This window comes from Vipera ursinii, assembly GCF_947247035.1.
Source record: "Vipera ursinii genome assembly, chromosome: 3".
Lineage (NCBI taxonomy): Eukaryota > Metazoa > Chordata > Lepidosauria > Squamata > Viperidae > Vipera > Vipera ursinii.
This window is the reverse complement of record NC_139516.1, coordinates 143,800,016-143,828,009: the sequence shown is the minus strand read 5'-3', so window position 1 is coordinate 143,828,009 and position 27,994 is coordinate 143,800,016. Positions and strand designations below refer to the sequence as shown.

General features: G+C 37.7%; 1 protein-coding gene across 3 annotated transcripts in view; it reads left to right on the top strand.

Moving 5' to 3' along the window:
- Positions 1-27,994, top strand: part of F13A1 (coagulation factor XIII A chain) — a 564,207-nt gene that overhangs the window by 60,981 nt on the left and 475,232 nt on the right. For all 3 annotated transcript variants that reach the window (XR_014492156.1, XM_083359938.1, XM_083359937.1), the window contains 7 exons: positions 2,644-2,751; positions 7,864-8,038; positions 13,717-13,855; positions 19,047-19,150; positions 21,546-21,634; positions 22,942-23,095; positions 25,103-25,384. Coding sequence is in view for 2 of the 3 variants with exons in the window: in XM_083359938.1 (XP_083216064.1) it covers positions 2,644-2,751; positions 7,864-8,038; positions 13,717-13,855; positions 19,047-19,150; positions 21,546-21,634; positions 22,942-23,095; positions 25,103-25,384 (1,051 nt within the window). In the remaining variant the exon portion in view is untranslated. The remainder of the gene's footprint in view (positions 1-2,643; positions 2,752-7,863; positions 8,039-13,716; positions 13,856-19,046; positions 19,151-21,545; positions 21,635-22,941; positions 23,096-25,102; positions 25,385-27,994) is intronic.

Below are 27,994 nucleotides of genomic sequence, written 5' to 3'. Positions count from 1 at the left end.
GGCTGTTGCAGCTGCTCCTGCTTTAAGCTAAATTATCCATAGTCAAGAATAACAACTATAAACATACAACTCTCATGAAAATGCTTTATATCTACAATATCTTAAAGTATATCTGGCTTGCACAAGTCCCTGTTCAACCACCACATTCTCTGAGTCACTTTAAGCAGTTGTTCTCTCTACTTCAACAGGTTTATTATGAAAAAAGATGACCGTATATACTATTCTGAGTTCCAAATGAATAATCTTGGTGTTTGAATGTTGTTCTGGTCTCTAGTTTCATGCTGTAGCACAGGGGTGTCAAACTCAATTTCACTGAGGGCCGCATCAGCATTGCGGTTGCCTCGGGGGGCCGGGTGGGTATGGCCAGGGTGGGCATGGCCTACTGGGTGGGCGTGGCTAGAGTGCGTATGGCCTACTGGGTGGGCATGGCCAGCTCTACATCGTTCGCATCAAGGGTGCCTATGGGGGCCTGGGCAGGAGTGGGACAGATCTGAGGGTCTCTGGCAGAAGGAGGGTCTCTGGGCCAGGGCCAAGGCAGTGGGGGCCGTTCCCTCACTGTTTCCAGGATGGCTTCGCGGGCCACATGAAACAACTTTGTGGGCCAGATCTGGCCCCCAGGCCTTGTGTTTGACATGTCTGACATGCTACAGTGTAGCATGAAAACCCTAGAACAAGGGTCTCCAACGCAAACAAGCGAAGGACGCAAGCAGCATGCGCAACCACGTTCCCTTCGGTCTGTGAAAAAAAAACTCTCCACAGAACTGGTTCCTGGTGCCCAAATGTTTGGGGGCTACTGCCCTAGAAGATAAACATAAAATAAGAATCTATTCTGACTTCATTTATATGTGCACATATGGTTTAAAGAAGTTTTCAGTCTTTTGAGGTTCACATGCAGTATGAAATCTAGCTTTCAAAGTTAAAATATAATTTTTCCAACTTTACAATTGCATTTATTTACCATGCAAACTGCACCATTATGTGTGTTATGCAAATCTGGCCACATTTCAACATAGGTCAACTAAGTCCAGAACTGTTTCCCTTAGTTACTTTTGAGAGATGATATACAATTTACTGAAATTATCAGTGTGCTGTGGAAATTCATCAATTTTCTAGTTTGTTTATGAAAGAGAGTTAAGTTACTAATATTCTTTGGTAAAGTCATGCCTTCATATTAATAACATCAATAGAGAAACAAACTGGAAATGGCAAAGGGCTTTGGAATGGAGTCGAGGCAGACAATGGATGCTTTTGGATGCTATGTCCAACCATAGTTTAACATAATGTGGGTGAACCACAATTATCTTCAGGATTGTCTACTTCTTTTGCAATCCAGCCATGAATAATGCCAAAACATGGAGTTTTATCTGAACTCAACAAATCTCAATGGTGCATTATGGTTTTCCAGAACAAGTGTGATAAGGCCACACTTGGAATAAAAAAAGATGTTGAGACTCTAGAAAGGTACAGAGAAGACCAACAAAGATGATCAGGGGACTGGAGGCTAAAATATATAAGGAACGGTTGCTGGAATTGGGTATGTCTAGTTTAATGAAGAGAAGGATGAGGGGTGACATGATAGCAGTGTTCCAATATCTCAGGGGCTGCCACAAAGAAGAGGAAGTCAAGCTATTCTCCAAAGCACCTGAAAGCAGGACAAGAAGCAACGGATGGAAACTAATCAAGGAGAGAAGCAACCTAGAACTAAGGAGAAATTTCCTGACAGTTAGAACAATTAAACAGTGGAACAACCTGCCTCCAGAAGATGTGAATGCTCCAACACTGGAAGTTTTTAAGAAGAGACTGGCCAGCCATTTGTCTGAAATGGTATAGGGTTTCCTGCCTGAGCAGCGGGTTGGACTAGATGACCTCCAAGGTCCTTTCCAACATTATCATTATCATCATCATCATCATCATCATCATCATCATCATCATCATTAGTCAACTTCAATAATGGGTTATAAAACTGATTTGCTTAAACTATAAATATTTTAAAAGATTCAGGATTTAGATAATATCCTAAACTATGGTTAATTGAGTCAAGAGACCCAGTTTGATCTAGTGGTTAAGGCATCAGGCTAGAAAGCGGGAGACATGAGTTCCAGTCCCACCTTAGCCATGAAAGCCAGCTGGGGGACTTTGGGCCAGTCATTCTCTCTCAGCCCAACTCATCTCACAGGGTTGTTGTTGTTGTGAGGAAAATAAGAGGAGGAAGGTATGTTGGATGTGTTCCCTGCCTTGAGATACGGTACTTGTAAAAAAAAAAATAAAGTCGGGATACAAATAAATAAATAAATAAAATAATTGAGATCACAAGCAGACATTAATCTAAATTTTACAGCAACAATTTTGCAACAGATTCATCATTACCTATGGTGAAAATATTCCTGTCACTTGCTTACTCATGATAGCATGTTATAAATGTCAATGCTACGTCTATGCTATGTCCTTCAAAACTCGATATAACATTCTGTATTTTTTGTTTGTTTTTACTGATTCAGTTGAAACTACAAGTATAACATTCTTATACAGAAAGATTGCATTTCCCACATGGAACATTGCTGAAGTCCTGTTTTTGTTTATTTTGCTATGCAGAATAAGTATTGGATCTATTCTCTATTTCTGTTTTTCCTGCCTTTTATTTAGTTTGAAGAGGGTATTTTGGATGCTTGCCTATACTTGATGGACAGAGCTCAGCTGGACCTTTCTGGCCGAGGGAATCCTATCAAAGTCAGCCGAGTTGGCTCTGCTATGGTATGTAGTAAGCTCAGCATATACTTTGTGCAATATTTGGAACCTATTTACGATTTTTTTCCTTACTCTACTTAAATATATAGCAGGAGTGGGGCAAATTTGTTCTGTTTTATGACTTAGCTGGCAAGGAAGATCTCTACTTTGGTCAGTTTATTAAACGCCTGGTTGCCAATTCACTAGTCCAGAAGCAAAGTGGGACTCCTGGCTTTTCCCTCTTTTTCACAGCAAAAGTGCTACTCGCGTTCACGTTATGTGTGCCCAAGCTGGGGTTGCTTCATCTTTTTTTGTGGGGCTTCCTGGGATGACCATGTGACCATATAAGTTTGTTCCTGGTACCTATAACCTTATAGGAAGATCCAAGGCAAAATTCTTTAAAATATCTACGTGGCATAAAAAAGTATTCCATATACACATGTTATATTTCCCCATAGCTTTTCTGTAAATAGGAATAGTGGACTAATCTCCCTATAGTGGAGAAAAGGAATTCTAGATATATTTAGATTTTTTTTTTGCCCTGGGTTAGCATATCTCTGTATGCAAAATATTTATTAAACCATTAATAGTTTAATTTTCTACAGATTTCTAAAAAAATGTATCTTTCAGACAATTTTCTAAACTTCTTATTTTGGTGGATGGAAGACTATGAGACATTTGCAGCTGAGCATGAGTTAACAATGTAGTTCCCCACAATAGAAGACCCGTTCATCGGAGCATAAAAACTGCATTTTTCAGTAAAACTTATGTGCATGAAACCAATTAATGTTAGAAAAATTATTTTTTGTAGCAACCGTGAGTTAGTTCTGGAAATACCATGAAATACACTAAAACCTCTTCTTTATAGTCCAAATGAATCTCACACTAACCATCTCTTAGCAAACCATATCTAATTGTTATCACTGTCAAGTGCAAACATGAAAGGGTGAGCTAACCTTTTCCTCTGATGTTTCACATCTGAAGCAAACTCTTCCTCTGTTATTAGTCGGGGCTGGATGAACTAACAACATCTTAGGGAAGAGATTTTCATTGGGTTGGTGGTGAGGAAAGTTAAATCTTCTCTATTCCCATGATCTACAACCTAAAGCATTGCTCCAGTTCATGGCGCAATGGACACAACTTCATTTATTTAATAGATGTACAGTATATCCTGCTTTTATATATGCTAACACTTTTACATCACATCAAATTTGTCATCCCATAACTAATATTAATTTTAAAAATCATTAAATGATTTAGTACAGTATTGCATTTTAGTATTGAATTTAGTTTGTTGGTATTGGAAAGGATGACAGAAGAAAATATAATGAATTTCATATTCACCTATGGTAATTGTAGCAGGCAGACAGTATTTGCTAAAGAGAGAAGGATGAACTTTTCAGGACTGCACTAACAAATTATCTCTTCTACTGTTCAAGGCATGAGAAACTTGCCTCTCTGCATCTGATCATCCTTGTATCTCTATTCTGGTGAATTATTGGGTTGCCTCAGTTCACTATCATTTCATTTATCTAATTAGCAATATTTTTTAGGATATCCCTCAAGACTTTCAGATAAATTAGCTTGGAATTAAACAGAGGTGGGACACCATATTGTTTGTGGGCTTCATAAGCCTCTCCATTTTGTGGCTCTTGAATCACATCAAGATTGTACTGCCCAGATGCAGAGGCAAAAGTATAAACATTCCATACTGTAATTTTCCCCATTGCTGTTTTGATTAAAATAAGTAAGACCATTTCCATATTGCACTCCCATTTTACTGCAATGGGATGTGAATGGTGGAATATTGGTTTCCACTATTAACCTTTCCCCAACCAGACCATCAGTTTTAGTTTTGCCTTCCAGTATCACATTGGCCTAAACCCTCATCCCTTGTATGGAAGACCAGCTCTGACCCATGTCATAGAACTTTAATACTGTCTTGAGTATGCTATGGCATTGCTATGGCATTGTAGCTAATAATCAGGAGGTCCCCATCTTCAACTCCATTAACATGAACTCAGCAAACACCCTGAGATAAACTATCATTTGTTATGCTCAATAGTAATTAATACTTGTTATGTAAGAATGAACTGAAAATTTCTGCAAGTATTTTACAGGACGCTGAGCTTGTCGGCAGAAAGTCGGCAGTTTGGCGGGTCCAATCCCGAGTGCTGCATAACAAAGTGAGCGCCTGTTACTCATCCCAGCTTCTGCCAACCTAGCAGCAAGTAGAAAAATAGGGACCACTACGGTGGGAAGGTAACAGCGTTCTGTGCCTTTGGCGTCTAGTCATGCTGGCCACATGACCACGGAGACGTCCTCGGACAAGCACTGGCTCTTCGGCTTTGAAACGGAGATGAGCACTGGCCCCTAGAGTTGTAAACGACTAGCACACGTGTGCGGGGGAACCTTTACCTTTTATAAATAGTGTCACAAACATACTTTAGTCTGAAAAAAGTATAGAAGATAAGTTTAATCCAGCTTTCCTCTTATTTTCCACGTTTGTGATTTGGTAGCGATATTGAGGTTTTGGAGTGTATGACAAACATTTGTAATATAAAAAGGCCACCTTGTTCATATCTTAGGTGGACCTATTTTTCAAGACAGCCAAGGCTCTTTACCTAAACCCATTAGACCTACTAAATACTTATCTCGTCCAACTTTGGGGTTCACAGGACGTCAATTTTCTAATTAGAAACTAGTAGTTAATCCAGCCAAAAGTGTTTCAATGAGAGTCGTGATTTATTTGACAAGAATGAAGCAGCTCAGTATTAACATAATTACAAGCAAAGGAGAAAGCAATAGAAAGTAAAGAAGCTTTTTCGGCATTACCTCCACTGATTTGGTTCAAATTGCCGGGAGGAAATGTATAGCTCACTAATAGCTATCCATTTTGTCATTAGTCAGCAAAACTGTTACTTCATGAAGCTTCACCTCCAGCAAACTTAGACAAGCAAAATCTTGTTTTCGTGATGGGCAACCCACAATGGACCTAGTTGTTTCTTTTGAACTCAGATTGGAAAACAGGCTGAAATGGATGAGATTGTGAGGGAATACATTGGAACAAATATGAGTTGGAAGACACTTTTTTCTTTTGTTGTAAAATACTCTTTTTCTAGAGTATTTTCTTTCTTTCTTTTTTGAAGTATTATAGATTTGGACCTGAATTGCAGAATCGTTTTGAAGTGATAGGGAGCCTCTCAAGTGTATAATGTAGGAATAATATGTAGAAATATCTCCATCCAAGTTTGTTTAAATTTTATGTCCTTATATTGTGCACTCAAGCTTGTCAAGAGAAATGCAGGTGAATTTACACCGGCAGTTATGCCTTGACCCTATGGGCAGCACAGCCTAGAAGGTAGAATTATGGCTTGTGGTCTTAAAAATAACAGAGCTGAATTTGTTACATGCTCTTTCTACAGCATTATATCAGACAGAAAAAGATGTTTTATAATCTATGCATAGTTTATCCTTCCAGTCATTGCTTTTCAAGTATATGGGGACTCCAAACCTCAAAATCCCCAGCGGCAGAATTTTTACCATGATGGTTGAGAATTTGGGGGATTGTAAGTCCAACATATCAGGCTGGGGAAAGATGCTATGATTTTTGCTGTTACACAGTTACAACTTTCAAGATTAAATGAAGGCTTTGGTACATTTACTATTTTTTTGGATTTATAAGTCTGCCAAACCCACATTGACTCTGGGTATTGTTCAATCAAAATCCAGTCCAATACATACAACTAAAATACACATGAGGAGTAATATACCATATCCAAGACAAACAATGCACATCAAATGCACACACCTGTGCCACCACTTGAAGTAACCCCCGAACCTTTAATGTGCTAATCATACTGGACTCCACGTTGATGGACAACCTCATCCAGCTATTCCATGTAAATGTTAACAGGAGAGGTAAGAGTGTTAAGCCCTGAGCTGACCACATCTAGGAGATTGTGTCAGGCTGGTCCTCTAGTCAGCCATCATTACTAACTGGAATTGGTCATGGGGAAAGGAGAACTACTGCAACACTCCTGATCTCATATTCTTAGCTAGTACAGAAAGATACTGTCATTGATTGTCTCAAAAGCCATCATCAGAATCAAGAAGAACCAGGATGACTCCTAGTTCTACCAGAGTTCAGCAACAAATATGATAAACACGGTCTCCATGCTATGCCCCAGCTCGCAACTTGACTGAAACAGCTCCAAACAATTTGTTTCTCCAGGATTCTGGAACCTTAATCCAATAAGCTTCTCCTTGATCTTACCCCCAAAGAAAAAGCTGGAAGTTGGATAAAAAATTATCCAGAGTCATTGGACCTAGCAATAGTTTTGTTTTGTTTTTTAAAGAGGGAACACAGTACTGCTTCATCTCTGAATTTACTGTTTTATGGATCCAACAACAACAACAACAACAGTTCTGAGGATCCTCCCCATGTTCTCAGGAATCACAGACTCAGACTCTGGCTAGGTTACAAACCAAGCTAACTCAGCAAAACCTGCTAAGTCAGACTCTCATACAGATTTGCCTTTAGGAGCTAATAAGAATCAATTAGGCAAAATGTTTTGTTGAGTAGGCATTCTCTATTTCTCCAGAAAAATGTGGACTGTCTTGTAGTTGCATAATACGTATGTTTTAAAACTAAGTTTCTTTTCAGATTCAATTGTAAAGCACCTAACTGGGTCAGTTCAATCTCTTTCACCATTACTGGACACTCGTCCTTACTTCCAACATCAAAATAATCCAATTCTCATTGCCATTAACAGAGTGCCACGTAACAGAGTGAGCGCCTGTTACTCGTCCCAGCTTCTGTCAACCTAGCAGTTCGAAAGCACGTAAAAATGCAAGTAGAAAAATAGGGACCACTCCGGTGGGAAGGTAACAGCGTTCCGTGCGCCTTTGGCGTCCAGTCATGCCGGCCACATGACCACGGAGACGTCCTCGGACAAGCGCTGGCTCTTCGGCTTTGAAACGGAGATGAGCACCGGCCCCTAGAGTCGGAAACGACTAGCACGCATGTGTGGGGGAACCTTTACCTTTACCTTTATAATTGACATAGGTTAAACATCTTTGGTCTATAGGAGATTAACATCAAGAATGACTCAATTTATTCATTTATTTATTCTTCAGATCAATTCTAAAGATGATAGTGGTGTGGTTTATGGATCATGGGACAACATTTATGAATATGGAGTGCCACCATCTTCCTGGACAGGAAGCGTAGACATTCTATTGGAGTATTATAGTACTAAGGAGCCAGTGCGATATGGGCAGTGCTGGGTCTTTGCTGGCGTTTTCAACACTTGTAAGTATGAGACTAAATGTGCAACAAAGAATGATCGTATTAATACAATGATGTCCTTCCTAAATATGAGATTTCCACCTTTTGATAATTAATATTATTAATGTGTATGTAGTACCAAGAGTATAATTAATCCCTGTTTAAAATATAACAAGGTTTATGTAGAGCTGAGGATCTGGCATCTTCTAGGTGTTGTTGAACTGTACCTTCTGGCAGCTTCAGAAGTACGGCAATCATAAAAATCATAATTCAGTGGGGTTTACAGTTCCTTATATCTGTTTAAAAAATATTTAATATACATTGTACTAATGGAATTGCAGTGCACACTACGTTTGGAATTAACCAAACGTAAAAACAAAATAAAGCACCAGCCCTATTCCTACTTTTCTTCTCTCCTAATAGCTTGTTCTATTGTACATTTCTTCATTCCTACATATCAGGCAAAGAAGTAAATTTTCCCATGTTTCCTAAGTTTCTTCAACATAAGCACATTTTATGCTTTATTAGTGGATTGGTCTCTGCTCAAATATGTATCAATAACTGCTTAACCTTGATTAAAATACAAAATGCAAAAAGTATAAAAGCCCCTTAAAATAAACAATTAAATATCCAGCAGAAAAAAATATTTATTTACAAATTTCTTAAATACAGAGGAAATGTGTTTTATAAGCTAGAAATTATGTAGGAAACGCTCATACAGGATAGAGAACTGAACCTTTGACATGCAGTTGCATCTTCTGCAGGATTTGGTGGCCAGACGTGTTCATAATTTTGGTATTCCCACAGGTAGTCAGCTCCTAAGCCAACTAGAATTTTAAAATTGCACTGATTGCACCAAATTGCACCAAATGATTGTTAGTAAAAAAAATAGACGTTGATATTAAATTTTGCCCACCAAACATTTGGCCATAAGTTAAGGTCTTTCAGTGCAGACACACTATAATCATCTGCATATTCAGCAAGAGTTTAGAATCAAGAGGTACCATCTTTTTTTTTTTTTAGGGGAAGGGCAATTTCATCCAACCCTGCTGAACCTTAAACCTCAAATCTAGATTTACTAATATGCTTTGTCTGGGTTTAAATTTCTGTTTGTTCTCTCTGATTAAACATGTTATTGAATTACGCAACATCCAACAATTGCTTTCTTGGAGTGGGTGGCATTAGCATACACTTGGCACCTTATTCCAAAGCTTGTAATGTCAACAGCTGAGGTGTTAAACAAATCCTCAGTTCTATCTATTAGACACAAGCTAACAGGAAGAACTGATTGTCAATCTAACACTGACAAGGGAATGGTCTGTTCATGATAAAGAAACTGCCCAGAGTTCCTGTACTTTAAAAGCATCAGCTTTTACCTGAACAGAGTTATCAACCTCATCTTCAAAAGAACTAAGTCAGATACTAGTTAGGACAGATCAGGGGCCATTGAATTCTGAGATGCCTTTGAGTCTGCAAACTTGATTCAACATGAATATTGAAAACTCCATGATAAGGAACCTTCCAAAACAACAACAACAACCCCTATAGTCAATATGCTAATAGGCAGAAGGATGAAGAGTACACCAGCAGTACATTTTTACCACCCTGACAACACAAATACAGCATACACTCAAAATTGAGAATATATCAGAGGTGAAATTCTACAGGTCATGAACCACATCATGTTTCCACTTTCCAATCCATAGACGGAATTGGTTCTTGTCAAAAGACGCCCGAATAGCATTTTCTTCAAATAGTAAATCCTATAAAATAGATTTTTTAAAAAAACCCATCAATTAACTTGGCACTGAAGAACAGGACCCTTGTGGACTTCAACTCCCAGAATTCCAGAGCCAGCCAGCTAATCTTCCTAGATTAGGCTTCAGCCTGTGAGGGATGGAAGTGAGCTAATAGCCTGCCCTCTTTCCATGTTAAGGCCTGTTTGTAGCTTCATACCAAGTCTCCTCCTTCCAGTTATTACTTTAGTACATTCTCTTGAGTATCTTAAAATCTGGAGAAGTACAGATTTTGTGCAGTTCTTGTGTTCCAATTAATTATTGTTCAGGAAATGAGAACCGCAAAAGTTCATGTCAAAATGCAGACAAAAATTATTTTTATTCCATCATTAAATAAAAACACTCCATCTGTTTTTCGTACTATGTATTACTAGGAAACATGGTATTCACGTTCAGTGCCTCACTCAGTTATAAAGTTATTTCACTGAATATTATAAACCCAAATCTAGGAGAGAATGGCTTCATTAAGGCCAGCTAGCAAGCTAGCTAAAATATTAACTAATTACTTTCCTCAAAATTAAATCTAGTATTCTAGTACTCACAAAAGAATATAAAGATGTAACTACCTGAATGGGTTCTGGGTCATATTCATTAGCTTTCCCCTCTGAAAGGAAGTATTGTGTTCTACCTTCCATATTGTGCTATGCAGAACAAAATTTCCATAGATTTTTTTTCTGTAGCAACTCCATATTCTGGAGTTCCTTTAAGCAGGGCCAATTTGGAGGGTACCTGGGTGTTATAAGGAGAGGAACAATTTGTTTCCATAGACTCTAGGACTAGGGGCTGACATGATAACAACGTTCCAGTATTTGAGGGGCTGCCACAAAGAAGAGGGGATCAACTTATTTCCCAAAGCACCAGAAGGCAAGAGAAGAAACAATGGAGAGAATCTAATCAAGGAGAGAAGCAACCTGGAATTAAGGAGAAACTTCCTAACAGTGAGAACAATTAACCAATGGAACAGCTTGCCTTCAGATGTTGTTGGTGCTTCATCACTGGAGGTTTTTAAGAAGAGATCGGACAGCCAATTGTCTGAAATTGTAGGGTCTCTTGCTTGAGCAGGGGGTTGGACTAGAAGACCTTCAAGATCCCTTCCCTTCTATTCTGAATTTGAACTTGAATTTATTGAAGATTTACCTGCTGGATAACATATGTATAACCTACTGATTCTAACATTCCAGAGGCAAAATCTGGAAATCTTTGTCTTTGTTTTTGTAAAGTGATACGATAGAGAGCTAATGATGTCAGACATCAGCTTACTTTTGAAAGTGAAGATGTTGGAATGTACATTATACATACATACATACATACATACATACATACATACATACATACATACATATATATATATATATATATATATATATATATATATATATATACCTTTTCTCATATGAAAGATACATACAGTTTAAAAAATCACTTGGTTTTTATCCCAGCTGGCAGAATTCCAGCCTGCATATTTATCCCTTTTATTACATTCTTGCCAGTACTCATAGATGCTGCCAGATAACTATATATAGATATGTATGACTAATGTGCTCTCCCCTGTAGTTGCATATGAAAACTAATATATAATACTCTAATAATCTTCTGTGGTGAAATTGTGCAATTGTCAAATGAAGAATTAGTCCATTTTATTCAGTGGGAGACACCCACTCCCATTGGCATCCTCAGTAGATTTGAATAAATATTTTTAGATAACGATCCAGCCATGTGTTCAAATATGGATTTTAAACAGTTATAAGTTTCTTAAAACAATCCTACTCTGTTTGCTTTTCAACCGCTATATGAAGAGTTTTAGAAAATAAGAAGATACAAATTATTTTTATGTCTCTGGAAGAAAAACTGCTTTGTGTTAAATAATCCCTTCCTACCTGTTGTTGCTTACATATGTTGGATTCAATGTGTATTTCAGCCAGCACTTTCATTGGCTAGGAAAGACTGGTATAGAATATTTTCATCTTTCCATTTCCAAAGAACAGCAACTTCAAGAAATGAAGCATGTAAACCAGGGGTCTTCAAACTTGGCCCTTTTATGACTTGTGAGGAATTCTGGGAGCTGAAGTCCACAAGTCATAAAAGGGCCAAGTTTGAAGAGCCCTGATATAAACCCACCAAATAAAAAGGCCATGATTCTTACCTCTTTCCTTTTGTTAGGCTGAGTGCTTAAGAGCAAGCAAATACTTTGAACAGGTAGACAAAGCTGAAAACACAGAAGCTGGAGGCATGTAACTTGATGGCAGAAAATAGAAAAGTGCAAACTTTATATACAGTATAAGCAGGTAGAACCCATTTGCTTTTGTGTTATCCAGATGTGTTATGTCCACAAATTCCAGAGTTCTCTATCAGCCATTATCTGTGCGAAATGAGACCTCTGGAAGTTGTGGTCACAATGCAACTGAGGAGCATCAGGTTAGATAGCCAGTCCTACATCAATTAGTTCTGGCTTCAGTTTTCAGTTCTTTAAAGCCTCTAACATTTTCCCAGTTCAATTATTTAGCTTTCCAAGGTTACCATATCGAAAAATTGGGGACAGTCATCTATTAAATATGCTAAAACATCCCAAAAAAGAAAGAGCAAAGCTATTAATCTTGAACTTGTCAGCTGAATTATTTCCAATGAGCCCCGAGGGCTTGTGTGCTGGAAGCGTTGGAAGGCATTTGTATTAAGCATAATCAATAAGTGCATGTGCTAGTAGATGTATCCAGGTAATTTGTCATCAAACCGTTAAAATATATGTGCAGTGTTACTCTTCTTCATGAAGCACCGTAGCCATCATGGGCTACAAAAGATGAATTACTGCAGGGTTGTCAAAAACAAATCTCAGAGGTCTTAGCAGGCTTTTTAAGGAGTCCCCAGTGTGGTTTCTGATTCTCTATCACACTCCTTGGTGTGGCAGCTATTTCATCAGACTTTCTTTCCATTCCCCTTTAAATTAGCAGCAGGTCATATCTGTAAGCCTGTTAAGGACAGCTAACATGTTATCTTTCTCACCCCTCAAGATGTAGATGCAGTTGACAATTAAAAAATAAATTCATGCAAAAAAATGGATGCTTTGGGAATATAATTGAGGGCTCCCTAATTCCTGTTAGCAGAGCTCTGGGAAGAAGATTGCCTGAAACTTTATGTCTCCTGCCAATCAGTTTACACAAGCACAAGGCTAGGTAACTGAATTACTCTGCTGGCTCCTCTATAAAGCAACAAAGAGAGATTCCCAAAGGCAGTGCTGATTCCCATGGGACCAGTTAAGCCTTAGATACCTAGTCCCATGTCTAGCACTGTTAATAAGGATATAATATTCACTGCTTTGAGCACCATTCTTTGGTGAAAAGCTGCCATAAAAATTCAGTTCAAACAACAATCCTTGCGTATAAACATTTACAGTACTATAGAGATAGTGAGGTGGACCACATCAGACAATGGTTTAATGTTTTCTGCTAGCTGCCACAGTTGTTCTTTTTTTCTCTCCACCCTTCATTCAAGCATATCCAGTTCTCAGAGCCTGCCTGGAGAAGTCCTTGCAGTTTTCTTGCCAAGGTTTTTCAGAAGTGGTTTGCCACTGTGTGCTTCCTAGGGCTGAGGAAAAGTAATTGGCCCAAGGTCAGCCAGCGTTGTCCCTAGATAGGACTGGAGCTCACAATCTCCTGACTTCTAGCCGGATGCCTTAACCACTATACCAAACTGGTTTTAGTTTTAATGTGAAGATTGCCCTATCGTTCCAGAAGCTGACTGAAAACTTGAATTGTCCCAAAATATCTTTGAGGGTACCATGTTGAGAAAATTGGCACACATTATATATGTATATGTGTATATGTGTATATATATATATATATGTATATGTATGTTCAGTTTATCCTGTAATGTCACATTGTCTTAAATACTTGCTATTTTCTATTTGTACAGTTTTGAGGAGTCTAGGAATTCCTGGACGAGTCATCACTAACTATTCTTCGGCTCATGATAATGATGCCAACTTACAGATGGATGTGTTTGTGGATGAATATGGAAAGATGGACCCCAAACTCACAAGAGATTCAATCTGGTATATTTGTGGGAGAACTGCAGTTGATTTTGTAATAGTTATGTGACCATAAGTGAGTCTTAGTTTTCTGTCTTATACAATGCGCTAGAATGGAATGAGGGACATGTTGCTGCTTCCCTATATTCCTAGGATTTCCAATCATCAAGGGCAAAGGAAATTGATGCTCAGTGACATCTGGAGGGGCGCTGGGAGGAGACAACAATATAGACCACAGTAGGATGATTTAGAGCTAACATGTAACAAAACATTACACCAGAAATTATTCATCAGTTCTATCTACTACCAGACAAGTCTAATCATAAAATTACACAGAGAGCTGTAATGGTTCCATCCCTTGTGTGTCATCTATCAGAGTAGAGTAGAGTAGAGTAGAGTAGAGTAGAGTAGAGTAGAGTAGAGTAGAGTAGAGTAGAGTAGAGTAGATTTGTAGGTTCCCTATTTATGCAGCTTGTAAAGATGTTGCCATATGAAATGGATTGTATACAGCAGGGCTCAGTCTGATGTGAAACTCTTGAGGATTCTGATTTAATTTCCACAAATATTCTGGTCCTCCTTGATTGTGCCTGTTGAATCATCTTGCCCACAAGAATGCCTTAATCAAATGCAGAGCTCTTTTCTCATGCGTCAGTCAAAATCCCTGGCATTTCTCTCCCACTCAGAATAGAAGTCAGAAGCAAGAATAAACCATAGCTTCTAACTCTGGCTTTGTAGGAGTTCCCATGTCATTAACAAACAAACCATGTAAGGCCACACTTTGCTTAGCAGACAAGAAGGAGCAGCTGAGTAGCGAACAGTAGGAAACCTGCCCTTTCACAGAAATTCTGGCTTATTATAATACACAAATACAGCAAGTCTCTCTCACAGCTTCAGCAACATTGTGAATATTTTTATGGTTATTTCAAAGCTCAGTTACTGTGCTTATATATTCTTACTCATACTGCTCCTTTTGGTATGGTCCTTTGCCATTACTCTAATCAGAGAGGAGGAAGCAAGGGAGATTTTGTCTGCCTGAACCTACAGAGAGCATAAAATGGAAAACAAATGAATAGTAATATAACGTACTATTTATCGTTTGTATAATTCTCATTTTAATATAGCTCCCAAAGGAAAGGAGATGGGAATAAAATATGCATCCGGCACATAAATATGTTGTTTGAGGGCGGGGGCAGCCTTTACTCACTTCCCCTATTCTGTTACTGTCCTGCTTATTTATCATGTTAGAGGCTGCCTATAATCAAGTTTTCCTGGCAGCTCATAAAAGGAATCGAATGTAAAAATATATCCATTAAAATATATTCCATCATAAAGCATATGAGCACGGCATAAAAACAAACAGCAACGGTTTCAAGCTGGAATAGATGGAAATGGTTGGGAAAACAGAATGATATTAACTTGATACTGCGGCAAGATTAACGTAGCTGCCAGATGACCCTCTTTCAAAAGTTAATTTAATAGCCAGGGCGCCACCATTGAGAAAGCCTTCTCCTTCCTTTCCCCTATTATTTACTATGTTGTTGCATTTAGAGTCCCTTTTTTTTACTGGGCCAAACCTTAAAAGGTAAAGGTAAAGGTTCCCCCGCACATGTGTGCTAGTCATTTCCAACTCTAGGGGCCGGTGCTCATCTCCGTTTCAAAGCCGAAGAGCCAGCGCTTTTCCAAGGACGTCTCCGTGATCATGTGGCCAGCATGACCAGATGCCAAAGGTGCACGGAACGCCGTTACCTTCCCACTGTAGCGGTCCCTATTTTTCTACTTGCATTTTTATGTGCTTTCGAACTGCTAGGTTGGCAGAAGCTGGGACGAGTAACAGGCGCTCACTCTGTTATGCAACACTCGGGATTCGACCCGCCAAACTGCCGACCTTCTGATCGACAAGCTCAGCGTCCTAACCCACTGAGCCACCATGCCTAATAGTTTATTCCTTGCTGAAGCCAATAGGTAGTTCCTTCCCAAATCTACAGTGTTCAGAGCCCTGTCATGTACTACCTCTGGCCATTCCCTTTAAGTCACAGGAGACAACAGCTTGCTGAAGCTCCATCTTTAGGTATCTTTCATATTTTCATGTATTTTTCACTCAGTGGACTTATTCTATGACATTGTTTTTTCTCCCCAAGTCTATTCCACTATAAAAGGAAATGAATGCTGCAAATCTACATCAGCTAAGCAAAAACCTCCATAGTGTTTTAAATAGCCTTCTCCCTGTGCTGCCTTCTGGGGGCTTGATTACTTTTTGAACTTTCCCTTTAATCTCATCTCTTCATGGTATATTTATTGCTACATGATGCACATAACCCCTGGGGGCAAGCATTAATTTAACTTATGGTGGGAGCTTTTTTCGATTTTTTTCCTCTGGGTCCTTTTTCTTCATTTACTTTGCTTTCTATCTTCAGTAGAAAGCTTGCTTTAAATTGTTTTGCAGCATGATGTTGATGGGTTGTTGATAGTTTTCTATATCCTGAACCAGTTCTTTAAAACAATCTTAAATATTTGTTAAAGAACATGTATCAAACAATATATTTTAGATTTCTCAAAATTATGTTTTTACTATTAAAATATTTATTGTATGTATATTAAAATGTCTTTGCACAGAGGGAAGTAATCCATAATCATTCATATAAATATTTTAAAATGTTCTCATTTGGGATTTTTGATTCAGATCAATCTTTGCTGTAGTGTTTTTTATGTCAGGATTAAGCTTCTTAAAACTTTCCATATGTTTTAGTTTAAAATACTCACAAACTCTGAGCCACATTATTAAACATGGTGAATGGTTTGGTTAATAAAAAATAAGTCCAATTTTCAGAATAGAATAGAATAGATTTATTGACCAAGTGTGATCAGACAACACAAGGGATTTGTCTCCGGTGCATAAGCTCACAATGCACATATAAACAGCAACTAATAAATCATAGGTCAAAGATTAGGCAGTTTATCTGATTTTTCTGGCCTTTGCGATGAAATCTGCATTTATGAACAGGAAAATGCCATCAAAATGTTAAGGATGGAAAATGAGAACAGTAACTCATTCAGATCTGACAAAATAGGAACAACAGAATTGTGACAAGTACTGGTCATCAAAGTCAAAGATGGTTGTATACGCTCAATTACAAGAGAAAGAGGTATAGATCTCTGCCTTGATGAAGAACAGGTTTGTGGAGTCCTAGATGCTGAAGGACTCTACAATTCAACCCTGAGCTACATATATTTTCTTTTATTGGAACATGTTTATAGGTTCACACCTCTAAGCAATTTCTCCTATTAGGCACCATCAGCAAGGCTCTGTGAGAATAATTTAGCATCACACCATTCTCAGCTATGTTTTTTAAAAATATAGTTTGTATCATTTTCTTTGGATAAATCCTTTTTCCCTTGACGTCCTGCTTTGTTAACTCCTCTGACTGACAATTTTCTGCCTTTTTTTATCACAGCTTTCATTTCTATTTTGAAATGCCTTGTTAGTCAAGAGTCAGATTTCTTGCTGTTCTCCTTTCTTCCTCTGCCCATTATTAATTAAATAGTCTCCGTTTAACAAACTTTATATTTGCTGAAATGTTACTACTAACTGTTACTTCAATAATTTAATTAGCTTTTTTGTACTGGCAGGGAACATCTTTTTAAACAGGAAATTGTTGCATCCCCTCCTCCTGCATTATTCTGTCATAGCTCAAAAATTTCTTGAAGCTTATCTTGCAGATTTTTCTCAACATAGTTACACTCTTTCTATTACACCAATAAACCAATGGAAAGACATTTATAAGGCCTCCCTTTCTCTTTTCCTATGAAATAGTCTGAGCAAATGAGAAAAGCATTGAGCTAGGCTAGGGTGATGCTTCTCTTAAAGATTAACCAGCCAACAAAGAGTGAAAGCCAGAATTGAAAGGCACCTGCAAAAGAGAAAAATATTGCAGCCGAGAAAGGTCCCAACCTGCAACCTTGCAACTTTTCTAGCCCTCCCTGATCAGGCTGACCACTCCTGAGCCTTTGAAGGTGGTCCAAGTTGCATCTGAAAATTCCAGATTTAAATCCCAGAGGGCTCCTCTCAATGTCTGAACTTCAATACTTCAAAGAACCTTTTGGCACTCTGTTCAAGGGCCAATGCTCCTCATTATTTTAATCCGCAGTAGTTGTGCTCAGGTTGGCTTTTATAGTTTGGGAAGAGGCGTTGTTCATGCAGCAGGCCTTCAACTGACACACCTAGGTTGTGTCAGACAGCTCAGTGGGTTGTGTCTCTCAATACAATATCCTATTTATTGAGCTAGCTATTTTTGAGGTAGGATTTGCTGCTGTTGCAAATTTGGAAAGAGTAATGCTTTCCCCTGCTAGTGTATTCCTTCTTTACAGATGCTTACCCTGTTCTAAAAAATGAATACACACAGGTTGTTGAGGAGAAACATCCTAAGTCTTCCAGTTAAGGGACCGCCTTTTCTTTGTGTGTAAGAATAAATGTATTTGGGCAGCAGTAATAAAAGAATGCACTGGGGTCTCCAAACTTGGCAACTTTAAGACTTGTGGACTTCAACTCCCAGAATTCCTCAGCCTGGGGAATTCTGAGGGTTAAAGTCCACAAGTTTTAAAGTTGCCAAGTTTGGTGCCCCTGCACCAGAAGCCTAATTGTTAAGAAATGCACAACTGGAGACTACCAAGACTCCCAGTGCATAGCATTAATTCTTACATAGACATTGGTATAAAAATTCTTCCTGCAACACAAGTGAATGCACACAATTGATTCAACATGCTCTAGCATAGTCTTGCCCAATCTGAGATATACCAGCGCTACTAAGACTATAATTTGAAGAATTCCTAGCCAGGATGGGAAGACTGCACGAGATGTTCCTCATGGCTATAAAATAGTGAAATAGTCACCTGCCAAGATTTGCCAGTTTTGAATGGGATCACTGTATCAGCAAACTAGTATTAAGCAGCATTGTTTCAAGGAACCAAATCTATGGAAGGAAAAAAAAAACCAAAAACAAACCTGGAAATCAGGTTACAAAAACATTATTAAATTTATAAAAAAATGAGTTGAGAAAGATTTTGTCATTCCTTTAGTAGTGTCATAGAAAGATAGATGATATAGGGAGGGAGGGAGAGAAATCTTTACAAGAACAAGTATTGTTATTTCTATTCAGTGTTAATAAATGGCACATCTGGAGTCCAGAATACCCCTTTGTTGTTATTTTCTTACATAAAGGAACTATCATTGCTGGAATGAAGCTTGGATGTCCCGACCTGACCTTCCTCTTGGTTTTGGTGGCTGGCAAGCTGTAGATAGTACTCCTCAAGAAAACAGTGATGGTAAGCATCTCTTTTCCTTTCTTTGCTCCAGCTCAGGCTTGTTTTAAAGAAATTCTCATGTAGCAGAATAGTTGCCACCTGGAAAAGCACGACATATATAATATTTTTTACCCATTTTCCTATTCTTACAATATCACAACTTAGGTCTCTAAATTAAGCTGAGACTAAGTCTTGTTCACCAAACAAAGAAACCACAATGGAGACATTTAAAGGAGTCTTACTTCACAAACCTCACTTTCTAATCACTTTTGGAAATTGCTCATAACTACCGGTACTTCTAAACTGTTCAAGACCTTTGGACTGACAAGTTTGAAATTGCTGGATAAGTCTGCCCTCCATCCTGAATGAAAGAAAATTTTAATCCTAAAGTGAAAAATGTAAAGAATCAGAAATAAGCAGCAGAAAGCTAAATAAGATTTTGATCTTAAAATGTTATAAGCAGTTAAAACTGGAATATTGAAACTTTTACAATAACATTATGGAATTAATTATAAAGAATATAAACACCTACTTGCAAGAAATATTTTGTGTTGGTTTTTACAAGACCAAACAAAGATAAGCAATTTCTTGATATCAAAAAATAGACATAGAGAGAGAGAGACCAACATTTTTAGATAGAAAAAAGCTTTGCAAGGCTGTAAAATGTTGCAAATTGTTACAACAGTGAAAATACTGAAAGAGACTTTTGAACAATGGAATCAGAAAATAGTAGCCACAACATAAAGGATATCAGTAACGATGTCTCCTTATGTCCAAAAGATGCCATTGATAGATTAGAACAAATTTTATCTGAAAAAATAGAGATAGTATTAAAAGTAGATTTGACAGTTGACAGGTTAAAAAAATGATTTAGAAAAGGTTATTTTATTGAATCTACAAAAGGATCTGGCTGTGATTTGAACTTTAAAATGGAAATACAAATGACAGACCAAGAGAGTGACTTGGATTCTTTTTTCTTACTGGATTTACAAAAGATGCTTGTTAAAATCTTGAAGAACTCTGTGCAATGGGACGAAGAAGAAATGAAGAGACATCAAATCCTATGAGAGTTTTTGAATGAATCGAAGATTAAGACTGTTTGAAATAAAAGGAAGGAATATAAATTTGATTTGTTTGATCATATATATAAAACTCATCCCAAAACTAAGCAGAAAGCTGCAAAAAATAAGTGCAACACAATTCATTTGGATTTATAGAAAGGGGACAGCCTTAAGGTACACTGAAAAGAACCTGAAGCTAGAAAAAAGTCTGTACCATTATGTGCATCACAGGTATGACAACAGAGGGCATTTAACATCCATATTGAACAAAGCTGGGAAAATGTTAAAATGAGCTATAGATGAACATTTGAGGTGAGATGGTCCATGAAGCAAACAGCACAAAACCTAATTGCTAATGGAAGATAAATAGGCCATTTCGTTTAAAAAACAACTCCTAGCTATGTCAGTAGAGAGAATTTAATTGTGGCTGGATTTGTTTCAGTCAAGAGGAGATTTTCAGGAAGATTCACTTTGAAATATTTCATGTCATGAGACATGTATTAGCAACAGTGTTTTTGGTTAGATTTGATTAGGTTTATTTTGGGTTGGATTTATGTACGGTAAGTGTTTAAAAAAACCACAAAGTTGCTTGTTATGGACATCTAAATTAAAGATGAAGCAAGTCTCAGCTATGAGAAATACTATATGGGATTATTCAGAATTGAGGTCAAAGAGGTTTATTTCCTTGGAGATATATTTAAGGGTATGGACTTAGTGATTCTATAGCATTGAGATGGCATTTAGTTTAGCAGAGCAAACCACATCATCAATCCCAAATCTACTAAACCAGTTTATGGCCCCAGCTGCCCCAGCTGCCACCCTTGTTAGCTTTTGGCCATTGAATGGCAAAAGTACTCTCAAGTAGCAAAAACATTTCTCCTATGTGTTTCATAAGCAGGATGCTTTCTGCAGAACTTTGAATCAGAAAAAGAAAGAAAGAAAGAAAGAAAGAAAGAAAGAAAGAAAGAAAGAAAGAAAGAACAACTATTAATTATCACGTAGTTAAATGCTTCTATAACCTGAGCATTTTTTTTCAGAATGTATATATATATTAGAGATCGTGTATGTGTAATGAGGATTTTTTTTGTTCTTTGGGAGAGACAAATATTAGCATATTAGTATATGGCTGTCAAAGAACTCTAATAAATGTTTGTAAATTTGATTCATATTGACTTTGCTTTAATTATGTAACTTTTCAAAGGTTTGCCTTTGCCATGGTCTCAGGCTGACAGCAGATTGAGTAGATAGTATTAAAAGTTTGGACATCAGCAGTAACTAAGCAAGGAGGATGGTTGGGTTCTGGATTATAGCACAAGTTTTAGAACTTGGATCACAATTTGATTGTTCACATGCAGGCATGTATCGTTGCGGTCCAGCTTCAGTTCAAGCCATCAAGCATGGACATGTCTGTTTCCAGTTTGATGCACCTTTTGTTTTTGCAGAGGTATGCATTTATGCAACGGGCTTTTCTTCAAATGGGTTCAGTAAAAATATGATTGAGATTGAAGTAATTCTTTACTATTAATTTACTTAAAATTTATTTTTATTTGTCATTTAGCATTTGAAAAGCTTGTTGATGTCTAATCTATTTCAACAAAAATATTACTTATAACTCTGTAACTACTATTTCACAGTGCAAAGGTAGGTCCTTGCCTAAAAACCACTTACTCAGTGACCATGGTGGTACAACAAGTTCTCGTACTTACTGCCGTTGCAGCAACCCCGGGTCATATGATTGCAATCCAAGTACTTGGCGAACATCTTGTAATTGCTATGTTGGAGCATCCCACAGTCACATAACCATCATCTGCCAACCTTCTTTGCCAGATTTCTACAAGCAAAGGCAATGAGGGAGCTGGCAGGAAATCACAAATCATAACCACGTGATGGTTGCATGGCATGGGATTCGCCTAATGACAGCAACTGAAAATGGCAGAATTTCTGTTAAAAGTGGTGCAGTCACCTGACATGGCACTTTACGACCATGTCACTTAGCAAGAGAAATTCTGGTCCCAATTACTGTCATTAAGGAAGGATTACTTGTATTCAGCACTGAACAAAACCTCCAGGATAATATATTTGCTATCTAGAAGTTAAGGTTTAAGTGGACCCTCATCTAAAGTATAAATTGTTTCTCATAAATTATTTAGCACAGGGGTCCCCAACCTCAGATCTGTGGACTGGCACCGGGCCTTGGCATGCCGGCAACTGGTCCGCACAAACAAGCAAAGCCCCATCCGTGGGATGCAGGCAGCACACAAATCACACACCCTCCGGTCCACGGAAGAACCTCTCTCCAAGGAACTGGTCCCTGGTGCCCAAAAGGTTGGGGACCTGTGATTTAGCATTTGTGAGAATGTTAAAAAACGCCATTTTCAGAGAAGCTTGCATGTTCATTTTGCCTGCTGACTACATCTCTGCATGAACTACTGTCCAAAGCAGTAGCTCGTGCAGAGGTACAAAGGGAAATCTCCTAAGAAAATTTGCATCAAAAGTCATTGGATAATCTAGTCACAAGGCTTGTAAAAACCTAGTGAAACCATCCCCTAGGGAGAAAAAACTTTATTTAGACTGTAGCATTACAAGAGCAATGAATTTTCAAATGATTGCCTGTGGGTAGATAGATTTTTACCTAATTTCTCAAAATGTGGTCAGAATTCATTTGTGATCCAAAATCTGAGAGACACTAACCTACAGAGTTTTGAGCTAACCAGAATCGCATCTGATTTTTCCCCCAATGTTTTGTTTAAGGTGAACAGTGATGTTATATATTCAAAAGCAATGAAGAATGGGTCTAAAGTGATTCAACATATTGACAAAACCCAGATTGGAAGTTTAATTGTGACTAAAGAAGTGGGTTCAAATAAAATGAAGAACATCACTGAGTATTACAAATTTCCAGAAGGTAATTATGTGGCAAATCTAAATAAAAAGCCATTCATTTATATAACATTGACACTACCTTTATATTTATTTCCTAGTTTCTTACAAAGTAGTTTGAAATCACCCAGAGTTCTATCCCACTGTAGCAGTCTCAAAAACAATGAAAACCATGAGCCAATCAGTTGACCTAAACTGCTGTGGAATAACCAAAATTCTCCATATTCTTACTCTGTACAAATGGCTAGTACTGCCCCAAAGATAATCCATGTTTTTCAGTATGTGCGTTTGTTTGCATTTTTCTGGTGGGGCTTGTAAATAAATAAATGAAAGAGTAGTTGCTATGACAAACAGTTATGTGATAGAAGGTGAGTTTTCAAAAAAGGCAAATAAAGACTACCAAGAGATCTCTTTCTTGTGTTTAAAAGTACCTGTGAGTTATGAAGAGGATATGTTAACATGAGACTTTTCGCAGTAGTTATGACCACAGCTGCATGTTTCTAGAGTACTTGGTTTTAGGAGAAGAGTGGAATGGAGAATGGAGATAAATTTTATAGAAAGCATTCAGAAGGGAGACAACATAAGCTGCCCAGATTTGCTGGATACGGGTGGCAAATACATACATACATACATACATACATACATACATACATACATACATACATACATACAGTCAGTCAGTGCTTTTTTGTAAAAGAAAAAGGTGCCGGAACTCACACATGTCATACAACCCACCTTGCCTACCCTACAAGGTTCCATCCAAAAAAGGTGCCGGAACTCCGTTCTGAGCGTTCTATGACAAAAAAAGCCCTGCATACAGTACATGCATTCATTCATTCATTCATTCAAACACAGAATTCTCAATCTGTACTGGAAGAGGAGTGGGAGTGTAAGGATTAGCTTCAGCCCAGGAGACAGGAAGTTGGGATTGCAAGAATTCCTATGAAGAGGAAAACAGGGAATGGAGAATCATAGCAATTAAAAGGAAAAGTACAGACTATGCTGAAGTGTTTAATGAAAATAAACAATTAGGAAAAAACCTCACTCATTCATGACTGGGTCCTATTCCAAAATGATACAAAACAGAATCACAAAACTATCCACAGAATTGTATCTCTTATTCTCTACTCTGACCTTTCTGAATGTTTAGTGTTTGTGATAATATATAAAGAAATAAAGAGGCTTCCAGTTAACAAGCTCCCATTTCATCCATGAAAAAATTACAGCTAAGAGCTTCATAAAAAAACATATTTAAAGTCACAGTTTGAAGTTGTTTTCTAAGCTGTTAATTACAGTTTCTTGGTTCATGTACAATTCTGATATATACTTTAATACTTGTTCACAAGCCCTGTTCACATCTTTTTGACTCTGTGCCATATACAATAATAATTCAGGCTATTCGTTATGTTTTCCTGTGCCATTCCCTAATTTCCAAATGGGGTATAAAGCAGCAATTCAAGCTATATTGAACATATTCACATATCATGCACTAACATCGTTTAGCACATCAGTAGACTGCCAAGTAGCTTTTGGATTTTAACTCCCAAATCACACATGAGATATGATCAGGGAATATGTAAGTTGAATTATGTTCCTGGTTTTTGCATGACACATACAAGCCAAAGCAAACCTTCCACTCACAAATTTTCATTTCACTTCTCTCCTGCTTCCAGTGTTGAGAATGTTAACTTTTAGTTCATCATTTATTTGGACCCAGCATTGGGACTGACAACTTTGTTAATTGCAAGAAACCACCTTTTAAAATTGGCTTCTTTTAAATTAGTCATTGGTGGGCTCTTTTTGTTATGCCAGAAGGCCCAATAAAATACTGAGGGGTGAGGAGAAGATTCTGATCTCAAGTATCCTTTGGCCTATTTCTGCTTGTAGACTGCAAATTAGATCATGATGTAGCAGAGAACATGCAAATCTCTAGGTATCAAGCCACGAATAAGCTGAATTTTAGCCTTGTTGTAAGTTAGAGGCTGATAATTTACATATTTATTGTGGCAGCCAATATCTATTTATTTTGCAGGCACAGAAGAAGAAAGACTGGCCCTGGAGACTGCCTTAATGTATGGTGTTAAAAAATCTGTAACCGAGGATATCTCATCTAATACGGAGGTTGACATGAATGTTGTTATAGAAGATGCAGTTCTTGGCAGTGATTTCAATGTCATAATTACTTTCCAAAACAAAACATCAAGACGCTACAATGTAAAAGCTTATATTTCTGGCAATGTTGTATTTTATACTGGAGTCCCAAAGACTGAATTCAAGAATGACAGTTTTGATGTGATCCTGGAACCCATGAAAGGTAAGACAATAATTGTCTCTTGACCTCTAATGCAACTTATTCAAATGTGGAGGCCAACTTGGCATTGTCTAGGAATGTTGGATTTCAGCTTCGATAATCCCTCATTATTTGACCATGCTGATTTAGCATTACGAGAATTGAAATCCAAAGATCAGGAGGGCAACAGATCGGATAAGATTAATGTAGCCCATCACTTCTTAAAGATACAATAAGAGGACAAGGATGTATTTATTCAAAATGTATTTTGCAGAATCTTTGCAGAAATTGACATTGCATAAAAAGCTTCCATAATTTACAAGAAAATATTTAATTAGTTGATTAAAATGGTTTAAGACTCTGAAAATAGTAGAAATAGAATTGCATAAAAGCTGGTAACAGGGGAAAAAATAGATTTCCTGATATTTTATTTAGTCTTGAGAAGAATATTCAAATGGTCTGAATCACTAGAAAAAGTTTTCTTGTAGCTCCTTATCTAATTTCAGAAAGCAGAAGGGAACTTATAAAAGGATGGCTTGAACTGAATGAAAACTCATATGAGATTTAGGGAAATGTAGATCGCTAACAATTCAATATCTTTTACTGTTTACCTTTGCAATGCAGTATTCTCATCCATTTTGCTTTTAAAACTCTGGAAAGAAAAGTGCAACTGTTTACTTTAATAGGTCTTTTTAATTTATACTGCTTTAAAAAAAACAGCTTCTGCTGATTTATATAGTTTTAAATTCCCCCTTAAGAAAACCCCGGTATGACTATTATTTTTTTATCATAGAACTTTCCTGCCATAATGGCGTCAGAAATGCAGTCTATTGTAGAGGCATTTCTCTCAAAGACATGAACTTTGTTTTCTAGATTTTAGAAAAGGAACGATCAGCAGATTTCATTCAGTTCTGGCATCTAGGCCATGACCCAGTCCAGCGTTTCACCCCCAAAAAGCTTTGCCATAAATTTGTTTTATGTCCATAATAGGGATGCAGTGATCTTTCAGATATTCGTAGCCTGGAGTTTTTGACTTTGTAGGCCAAACGTAATAGGACCGATTCCAAGCTCAAAGTGCTGTCTAGTATACAAAGCACTCATCTCTCTCAAAATCATCAACTGCTGTTGGCTGGTGTGCAGTAGCAGAAAAGAACAGATCTACACCAATTAAAAAAATGGAACCAAAATGCCCCTGGTTTTAAATTTCACACAGTGGCCTGACATAGCACCATTCTGGGGAATTTAATGAAATCTCAAAATGATGTAGCTTGTTGCTGTTGTTGTTGTTGTTAGCTGCGAAGTCGTGTCCGACTCATCGCGACCCTATGGACAACGTTCCTCCAGGCCTTCCTGTCTTCCACCATCTTCTGGAGTCCATTTAAGCTCACGCCTACTGCTTCAGTGACTCCATCCAGCCACCTCATTCTCTGTCGTCCCCTTCTTCTATTGCCCTCAATCTTTCCCAGCATTAGGCTCTTCTCCAGTGAGTCCTTCCTTCTCAAAGTATTTGAGTTTTAGCTTCAGGATCTGGCCTTCTAAAGAGCAGTCAGGATTGATCTCCTCTAGGACTGACCGGTTTGATCGCCTTGCAGTCCAAGGGACTCGCAGGAGTCTTCTCCAGCACCACAGTCCAAAGGCCTCGATTCTTTGGCGATGATGTAGCTACCAACTGCTTAATAGATTGGTTCAGAACTGGAAGAAGGCAAGGCTGGTTACCACCAATCATACTGTATATACAGTGTTAACTTTGATGGTGAGGTTTGAGAAGGGGCTTGAAAATACCTGATTATTCAATCAGATCTATGTACCAGTGCTTGGAATTATACTAATTATAAATTTAAAGCACACTAATTAGAAATTAAATAGGAGTCTGACTGATGGTCTTGTGAAGGTCCCATTTCACATTAAATATTTATTTGCACAGCGGAACACTTGAAAGCTGGAGACATCTCCCACATCTGCTCCATGTTTATTTAACCTATCGTGAAGGCTATGGTGTGTAACGTTCTTGGCTTGTTAGGTGTAATATTTTTTGGCAATCTAAAAATAAACACTACTGTACTGTGTAGAATTTTTTTGTATTGAAACTCATATCCACAGATGGACAAAAGTGTTTGACTGTATTTTAATTACACGCAGTGTGTATAGATATACTGAGAGGGGTTTTTGTAACTTTTAAAAAATAATTATATAGCAAAACCTATGCATGGCTTCAGATATATTTTACATGGGGTAGATAATGCAGGTATGATTATGAACAGGAGCTGTGTTTATGGAAAAATTATGGAAAATTGGGGCAAAATAGGTTTCCTTTTGGAATATGATTATATGATCCCCCAAAGCATGTGAAAAGGGTTTGTGTATGTGACAAAGTCTGTAGATGTGAATGTATCAGTATCTTCAAAGGGAAAATATTCTGAGTTAAAAAAAGATTCTTTGACACACGCTAATAATATTGCTATATTTGTTTTATCCAAGAACACGCCAATGAATATAACTAGGAGTCTTGTTTTGCCCTATTATTTAATCACTTTCCTCCTTGTAAACCAAAATTTGAAAACACCTCTTCTTCCAATGAACGTTTTTATTTATTTATTTTTCACATTTTTGAACTGCCATCTCCCTGAGAAGATT